This window comes from Vidua chalybeata, chromosome 8 (assembly GCF_026979565.1).
Source record: "Vidua chalybeata isolate OUT-0048 chromosome 8, bVidCha1 merged haplotype, whole genome shotgun sequence".
In the NCBI taxonomy this organism is placed as follows: Eukaryota; Metazoa; Chordata; class Aves; order Passeriformes; family Viduidae; genus Vidua; species Vidua chalybeata.
In genome coordinates, this window is record NC_071537.1 from 9,777,562 (window position 1) to 9,786,893 (window position 9,332).

Sequence of the window (9,332 nt, forward strand, 5' to 3'; positions counted from 1 at the left end):
TCCCCAGCAGTAGTGCCAGGCTGCACTCCCAGGGTGCAAATCACACCCTCTAACCCTACGCTCTTTTCTTTAACAAACACATGAATGCCTTTCCTGTGGCACAAAGGGGGGGGGGGGGGTGGAAATACCCAAGAAATATCAAGGACTCATTTGTTATTATGCCACTGCATAATGAACAGAGCCATTGTTCCTACCTGGGCTGACAATCCCTTTCAGACAACACGAATGCTTTTTCCCAGTGTGTTCTTCAAAAAACGGCAAGATCAAAGCAACCGGCAGATTGGTGAACAGTTCAGAAAATAAAATACAACAAAATAAAACAGCTAACATTATTCAGAGGATTTTCACACTTGATCTGTAAACGCTCTTTTATTTAATAAAAATAATCATCCATTATAGCAACTTCTGCTTGTGGTTTGGTATTGTTTTGGTTTTTTTTACATTAAAGCACAGTTTATTTGCTTTCCTCACCTCTTGAGGATTCAGTTCTGAAAATGCAAGTGAATGTAAACACTGCTCTCCAAGTCCCAGGATGCATCTGGGGACACTTGGAGTTAATTAGAAAGTCAAAAGAGAGAGCAAAATCAACAAAACACTTCCCAAAAGTAAAAATCTATTTTTAAAGTCTCTTTCTGTGTACCATACAACTCCAGAGAAGGCAAATTCATTTATACATTCAACGTATACAAACTTTGCTTTCTCCAAACCATTTCTGTGACTTGTCAGCATTTGATAAAGCTGATTTCCTAACATTAAAAGACTTGCAGATTCATTTATTTATTGTGTTAAATCAAAAGTTTTTCCTATAAATGTTTTCCAGAAACTTATTCATGGCACAAGGATGTTAGATTTGTTCTGTCCATTTTTGTTTTGGATTTTATTTTTTTAGCACAAAGAGCTGAAAGCCATTTCAGGAAAGAGTGTAAAAGCAATATTAACTCTCTCTCCTGCTCCAATCTCACAATATTTACACTTGGATTAAAAAAAAATAAAAAGAAAAGCTTAATTACACTATAAAACAATGGAGAAACTGGAAGTTGAGTTTCCCATTTCAGAGTTTTGCCTTGTATAAGACTGAAAGAGGGATGCTTCCCTATTTCCTAGGAAAGATGAGACTGGCAGGTTAAAAACTGAACTCTCTCTTAATTGAGAAAGACAAATGGCCACTGTGTAGAAACCCCTTTGTCTCTGCAGGAAATCCTGCAGGAGTTAAACCATCACAAATCAGCACAGATGAGATAACATGATAGGCAGAGCCCTGCTTGTTTGCTTTGAAACGTGACTTATTTACAGTTGAGGTGGAGGAAGTAAGTGAGCATCGAATACATTTCAGTGCTGCAGAGTGGTATAATATCAAACAAGATTAACTTGTGGGGAGCTTGGCAGGGTCCCAAGGCTCACGTTGCCTGGGACATCCCTGCCTGCACAGCAAAGCCACTGCTCCGTCGGGCTCTGCTCTCACAAGTAATGGCAGTTGCCATCTCAGCTGTGTTGCGTCACAGGCAACACAGAAATTAAACAGAAACAGGTATGACATTAAAAAAATAGCAACAAAAATAGCCAGTCTGGTGAGGTCTGTGGTCCTAAGCTTTAAAGCCAAAAAAAAAAAAAAAAAAAAGACAGGACTTTGGGAATTTTGGTAATATTATCAAACTGTCAGGTAGGGGGATGGCTCTAGTTGTTCTAGGAAAAAAAAGACTTTTAAAGTACCAAAGATAATTAAAGCATTCACAGTTTCAAAGCTGCTTGCCTTACAAAAATTAAGACATTCAAATTCAAGAATACAATACTGTATTTTACAAGGGGGTCAAAATTCATTACATATACAACAGGGGGGGAAAAAGACACAACAAAATAAAAAAGCCAACACCTCTGGTGTGGCATACTCCCTCTTTGTTGCCCATCTCGCAGAGCTGCACGATGTTTGTCTTTAAAGAGTCAAACTGAGCAGTCATGAGAATATCCACTGAGAGATTCTGGCAAAAGAAAAAAGAAAAAACCTAACAAAATAAACCAAGCAAGTCAAAGGCCATCCTCCCCTGGCAAGCTGAATGCCACGGCTCAGACCTCCACTTGCCTGCTGCTCCTCAATGTTCCCACAGGCTCATCTCAGGTTTTAAAGGCTTCCTGCTCACGAGCTGAAGGAAACCATCCCATGCCAGCACAGCCCAAGAGAGACATACTTCACACTCCTACAAAGTCTTGGTTAGTCCTGCCGGTAGCAAAGGATCCTTCAGACATTCCTTTTCCTCTCTATCCTGCAGAGGATCCTTTTGAAAGCCCGTCTGAAGTCATGGTTGAAAATGGTATAGATGACAGGGTTCAAGGAGCTATTGCAGTAACCAAACCAGAAGAAGAACTTGAAGAGGGTGTCGGGCACAGAGCAGCTCTCGCAGACGGCCATCAACGTGTAGGTGAAGAAGAAGGGGAACCAGCAGATGACAAAGACCCCGATCACCACTGCAAGCACAAAGGTGAAGCGCTTCTCCCGGTTCTGCCTGCCTCTCCAGCGGGACCCTTTGGTGTTCCTCTCCTCCTCTGTCTTCCTGGGCAAACTGTCCCCGGGCTTAATTTGGCTCAGCTTAGTCTTGGTCTTTCCTCTCGATGGTCTCTCTGACTTCTTACACTGGTTGTTCTCTTGGTGCTCAGAGGAAGAGGTCTCCTCCATGTCTATGCCATTGACCTCTCCTTCTTGCCCGCCACTGCCTCCTGCTGCCTTCTCCCCGTTGAGCTGTGCCGTGGCTGGCAGGTCCTCCTTGTCACTCAAGCCATTCTGCTTCTTCTCGGGGCGCTCTGCCCGCTTGTTCGGCGGGACCCTGGTTCTGCTCTTGGCTATCTGGTAGATACGCATGTAGACCAGGATCATGATGAGGCAGGGGGCAAAGAAGGAGCCGATGCTAGAAGAGATGATGTACCACTTCTCATCATTGATCTTGCACTCTGCCACCCCCTGGTCAGCCTGCTGCCCACTCTTCTTCTCGATGGAGATGAGCGGTGGGAAGGAGATGACAGCCGAGATGACCCAGACGATGAAGATGATGCACTTGATGCGTCGCGGGGTACGCTTGAGGTTGTACTCAATGGCTTGTGTGATGGACCAGTACCGGTCCAGGCTGATGGCACAGAGGTGCACAATGGAGGAGGTGCAGAACAGCACATCCAAGGCCAGGTAGATCTCACACCAGACTTTACCGAAGTACCAGTACCCCATCACCTCATTTGCCAGCGAGAAGGGAATGACCAGTGTGGCCACCAGGATGTCAGCTGAGGCTAAGGAGACCAGGAAGAGGTTCTGGGGGGCTTTGAGCGCCCGGCTGGTGAAGACAGCGATGATGACTAGGACGTTGCCAAAGACGGTGAACAGCATGAGCAAGCTGGCCAGGCTGATGAGAGTGATGGTGGTGTGCAGAGGGTACGGCGTGCCCCAGCCCGGGCCGGCCCCGCTGTCGTTGAAGGTCCCATTAGTGCCGGGAGGGGGGTAGCCCTCCTCCTCCTCCAGCTGCCGCTGGTACTCCATGGAGGAGAAGAAGTGGCCCCTCTCCGTGAACGGGCGCTCCAGGTTAAACATCAACCCCGGCTGCGCGGACACCCCCGCCCTTCGCCCCGGCTCCACCCGCGCCGCGCCCGGCTCCGCGCACGGCTCCTCCGCGTCCTACTGTGCCGCCGGCCGGGGCAGAGCGGCGCGCCGGGGGCCGGGGGGCTGCGGGCGGGCACGGCGCATTCTGGGCGCTGCCGCCGGGACCCCCGAGCGCGGCGGGGCGGGCGGAGCGAGGGCCGAGGCTGGAGCTGCAGCCGGCCGCGGCTGCTCTGCCTCGCTCGCCGCCGAGCAGCTTTATAGCCCCGGATCGGGCCGGGGCTGCCGCGTCAGCCCCACGTGGGGAGCTGCCCCCGGTGCGCGCACACGCACACACAGACACAGACAGAGACACACATGGACTGGCAGACACACGCGGACACACGCAGCCCGACTCGCACACCGCGCACCCTGCACCCACACGCCCCTCGCTCAGCTCTCACGCCCGCTCCGCGCACACACCGCACCCGCTCGCTCTGCCTGTATTTGCACACCCGCTCGCTCCCCGGCACCTCCGCGCGCACACCCGCACCCACTGTCACGCTGTCCCCATCCCACGGTCTGGCCCAGCCCAGCTCTCCGCTCCGCCCGGAGAGAGGAGCGGCCCCGCGGAGCGGGCCCCACTGTCCCCGGGGATGGGCGTGCGAGGGGCGGCTGGAGGCGATAACCATGCGGCCGCTGCACGGGCTCCGCGGGCCGGCCGGGGGTGCACGAAGCCGGGACGCAGGGAGTGAAAGCTGCCGCCCCGTTCCGCGTGTGCGCCGGGGAACGGACGGGCTCCGCTCCGGCTGCCGGGTGTGCGGCCGTGCTTGCTGGGAGCCCCGAGGGCAGCGCTTTCCCCACGGCCCCGCGTGTCAGCCAGGGAGGGCTGAGCTGCCGGCCCCGAGCGCGGGGGACCCCGCGGGCTGGAGGGACTCCGCGCACGGAGGGTCCTCGCGGAGCGGGCGCTGCCGGCGGCGCGGGCGGCGGCCCGGGCAGCGCGGGGGGGCAGTGGCACCTGGCGGCCGCGGCGCCTCACTGCACCCGCCGGGCCGAGCGGCGTCCCCCGAGGCGGCATCCCCCGACGGCCGAGGGGAGGACGGAGTGGCAGGGCAGCCGGGGATGGGGCAGCCCCGCGCTGCCGCACCGACCCCAGCCCGGCTCAGCCCCGCTGCACGGGCACCCACGGCGGCCCCACGCCACAGCATAGGCTCAGCACGCTCGCTCCTGGCAGTCCCCCAGGGGCAGCAGGCCTGGGCAGGTAGCTGCCTCGCAGGGTGCCCCACACCTGGAAAGCCTCCCCAGGTGCTCCCCGACAGCACCGGGGCTGGCATCACCCGCCTCCGTGGCTGCAGCAGCAGCGTGGAAGCTCTGTAACAGCAAAGGAACAATAGTGACGCTCCAGGTATTCCACCCAGCCCCGACGCTGCCAGCTCCCAGCACGTACAGATCACTCACCTGCAGAGCACATGGCCTCCAGCCCCGATCCCTCACTCGCGGCCTCTTTCCTCTCGTTTTCAGATGGTTCTAGTGATGCTCACTTGATGCTCCAGATTCAGGCTGCTCTCAATCGCCGCGCTGAATGCTCGAGCCAATGAACCGATTTCCTCTGCAAGAGGAAAGCCTTCAGGGAGGAAGGCCTGTCATCTTTGTCCCTGTGCCACACACTGTGTTATAAGCCAGGCCCAGGAGCAGTGACGCCCAAGAGAGGGAACAGGAATGGGAGAGACAGGGTCTGGGAGCCAGAGAGCACAGCCTCTGGGACTGGCACAGGGCTGAGTGAGGGAAAAAGATGGGGAACCCATTGCCTGAGCAAGTGAGTGCAGGGCCCACTGCACTGGTGTGTCTAAGAAAAGGGCAAAATTCAGAGAGTAACTTAAAACTTGTAAATTGAACCCAAGATGACTGGCATTCCCACAGAAAAGATCTCTGAGAGTGAAGTTAACATACAAACACAGATTTCACTGCAAGGATGAGAGGACTGAGTCACCTAAGTCTATGGCAAGGCCAAGTGAGAGGTCAAGGATATGCTGGACTTTGCAAACACCTCCTGCCTTCTGCAGTTTGCAGGGGACTGCTGTGTTCTGTAGATGCCTTGCTCTGTCTGGCAGAGGGTCTTCCTTGGATAAGGAGTCTTCAACACTCTTGGCAGAAGCCTCCTTGATCACTGCCTGGGTGGAAGGACCCAGACAGGGAAGGGTGCAGGCTGTGCCTTGCCTGCGTGATCAACCCCTTCTGTGATCAGTTTGATCCCATTCCAACAGTTCACCTTCACTAAGACCACCGGGGACTGTCTGAGATGCTTTGCTCAGGCAAATGGTGCCTTTCTGGAAACACTCTGCCTTCCCCCCATGTTCTCTGCATTCCCCAACACAGAAGACTGCCAATTTAAATGACAAAGCATGACCAGCTGCCTTGATTTTCTGTCTCTTTTTGTAGCTAGACACCCTTAGTCTGCCTGAAGCTAAACACAGCCACAATGTTGCTCCTGATCCACTGCATGGCAAAAGCAGCTTTGATCAGTTCAGTTTGCTGGGTACAAAGAGCTCGAGGGGAACACGAGGCCAAAGGCCTGAAGAAAAGGGTTTGTCCCAGAAACACCACTAGAAAGAGAGCTCTCTGCAAGAGGGGAACAGCTGGGATGGCATTGTGTTCATCTCAGAGAGGGAGAAAACCTGCCTTATCAAAGGCACTTTCCTCTCATTGCCACCATTGTTGTGCTTGTGACATCTCTGTGATTTTATTGACACCAGAAGTGCTCAGCACTGTCTGCAAAGTGACTCAGTAATGCTGTCTCCCTTTGATTTTCTCTGCAGGTTACCTCATGGCTCTGCCCAAGTGTTGAGATGAAGGCTGGTCAGAAATTGCAAGGGCTGGCAAGTACCCTGAAGATCTCACATGACAACCCATGGCACACCTTGTCCTACAGGATGGCTGTCTTTACAAGCCTATACCATGCTTGATGATAATTTGTAATATTCATAAAGCCTTAACTCCCAGAGTCCTGGGATTAGGCAAGAAACTTGAATTTTTAGCCTCTGGAACACTGTAGAGAAAAGTTCCACAGGGACAAAGAACAGCTAGCAAAGAACATTTTTATATCAATTCCCTGACGTTTGCATCCAGACGCTCAATTTTTGCATGCGTGCTGCTGACAGCGTTAATATGAGTAATAAGACTCTGCAGATCAAACTCAGTCAACAAGTGCCTGACAAGGCAGCCCAGAAAACAGCCTGTTCTCTGCAGCATCCCACACCGAAGACCTGCAGGAGCCTGCCCTTCCCCCAGAAGGCAGCCTGGTTTCTCAGCAGAACCCAACAAGGAATCAGGCTCGCCAGACAAGGGGGGATGGCCTGGGTGCACACTAATGAGTGAAGCTGAAGGCTGTCAAGCCTCCTGTGATGGCTCCCCCTCCACCAGCTGCCATCCCGGGAGGGTGGCAGTGCCCTTTCCGAGGCACGGCGGCCAAGTTCGCATTCAGCATGCGTGCCTCGAGCGCGGCCCCCGCAAACAAACTGACCTTTACAGCTGTTTCAGGTCATTAATTAGGCATGCTGCCTCCATGTTTATACATCTCTTCCACTCCTCGACTCCAGCATCGCTTCCAGCATCGTCTCCGTTGCGGGGAACCGGGACCACCCTCCCCTGTCACCTCTCGGGGAGAAGGAGCTGAGAAACGTTCATGTGGTCTGGGAGTTGCTCACAGCACGAAGCAAACCACGCATGGAGAGAGACTCTCTGGGAAGGATCGCTATGGTAATAAGGCTGTAAAATGTGTGTTTTGAGCAAGCAGCCCCAGGAATTGTTTATTTCCAGAAGAGCAGTGAGATTCTGGCAGGGAAAAATTTTAAAAAGGTCGGTGGCTTGCTTTTTAGACAGTCTGGTTCAGGCCTAAGAAACTGGACAAACCTAAGACTATGTCAAGGCATGGCAGCACAGACTCCTGGGGGGACCACATGAAAGGGGCAACCATTGGAACAAGGTGCAGAAATTATTGCTCAGCAGAAGCTTTCAAGAGCAACTTGACACAAGCATAAAAGAGGGAAGCCTTGTAGCTGTGGGTGCTGTGCACCTGGAGGTAAACAGCAGTCACAGTTTGCTTTGCATGAGCTCTGTGATTTGCACTGATCTCAATATTTGCATATCCATGGCAGGAAGCCCTTGTTGTAGCTGTGTATTTTGATCATGCTGCTGGGCTTATCTGAATATATCAAAGCAGGGTGTCTTTCAGGAGGATTTGCCTTACTACCATTCCTTTGGGAGTAAGGCACTGAAATCCCATGGCTCGTGACCCCCTCTAATGACTGAGTAGCCCTTCACAGCAGCTTCAGTTTGGTCAGTTTTCCTGCAGGTCTAGGACAAGCCAGCAGAGATGCACCCACGTCACACAAAAATATGGTTTTCCCTTTTACTGTGTTAAGTCCAGGAGGAGAAACAGCATAGGAGCTATCAGGAAAGAGGCACAGACATTCTGCAGGCAAACTTGGCTTTACGATGTTGCCACTGCAAAGTAACACTGCAAGCACATCTTCCATTTGCAGGCAGATGTTTCAAATGTTGTGATTCCTATTTTCCTTCTATTTCTAAATTAAATTTAAAAACTGTCTAGTGTGGCCACCCCTCCAGCTGCTTTGAAACTCCAGGCACATATCTTCCTACACACATTCAGACCCACAGCCCTTCCATTCCCCACCCCTGCTGTACATGAGAGTTTGGAGTTTGCTCTTTTCACAAATCTCACAGCAATAGCTCCTGAAGAGCCAGGCATGTTTTTCAACAGAATTTTTCTGAACTCAGCTGCTGGATGTACTTTTCCAAGTTATTTGAATAAATCAGTAGGAAATGGATAGCTGCAGCAGTGGTCTGTGCTAGCACCTAATCCCCTTGTGAGCAGGGATGCTGCCATGGTATCAGATGTTCAGAGGGGAAGGAAGGGAGACACACTGAATATTACCTACAGTGGCAGTTCTTCACTTCCCCCATCTCTAGACAGCTGGCTCAAAACAGCACAAGATGGATGCTGTGTGACCACCTGCTCCTCAGGTGGTTTTTTTGCAAACAGCTTGAAATCTCTGCTTGCCTTTCCTCTGCTGTTCGGGTTGCCTGCCCTGTTCAGCAGGATTTTAACTACCAGATTTGATTGCACAGCCCTAAACCAACAGCCAAGAGAAACATTTCCATGCTACAGATTATAGCGTGGCAGAGTCAGGGGTGAGGCTGACGTGAGGATTGTGCTCGTGCAAGCCTCTGGTTTATTTGCTCAGTATTTTCCCTCTTGCTTCTGCCTGGTGTCACGGTGGCCTGGAACATAAAAGGCTCACTGCAGGAGGAGCACTGCACAAGAAACCTCCCTGGCTGTCTGCATGTTACTGGCTTGTGTTCCTCAGGCACTTCAATGCCTATGGGAGAAGGGAGAGTGAAATGTGCATTTTCTCTCTGCAGCGCCCAAATACACACACACACACACCTCTGTGCCAAGCATAAGGTGAGTGTGTTTTTATGAAGTGTTGTTTTCTTTATTCAGTTCTCTGTTTGGGACTTCTCCTTCCTCACTGCATCCTGCAACATGGCCAGAACTAAACACCAGGGGGCCATCCCTCAGTGCTGGGGAGCAGCTCCATTCACCTCCCCAGGCTTCTCAGCATGCCAGCTCACAAGATAGATCCCACTGAAATTAGCCAAGAACTGTGAAAACAGAGTGAAAAATAAACCAAACTGTCTATGGACCATTCCTAATATAATACAGGGACCTTCCACACTGCCCACTATGAGGGGACTG

General features: G+C 52.1%; 1 protein-coding gene across 1 annotated transcript; it reads right to left on the reverse strand.

Moving 5' to 3' along the window:
* Nucleotides 1-354: 354 nt before the first annotated feature.
* Nucleotides 355-3,665, reverse strand: ADRA2A (adrenoceptor alpha 2A). Its single transcript, XM_053949776.1, has one exon. The coding sequence runs from the start codon at nt 3,566-3,568 to the stop codon at nt 2,234-2,236; it is 1,335 nt and encodes a 444-aa protein (XP_053805751.1). The 5' UTR covers nt 3,569-3,665; the 3' UTR covers nt 355-2,233.
* Between the last annotated feature and the right edge of the window lie 5,667 nt (nt 3,666-9,332).

Coding starts and splice junctions, on each gene's coding strand:
- ADRA2A (XM_053949776.1), bottom strand. CDS start 3,568: ATGTTTAACCTGGAGCGCCCGTTCACGGAGAGGGGCCACTTCTTCTCC.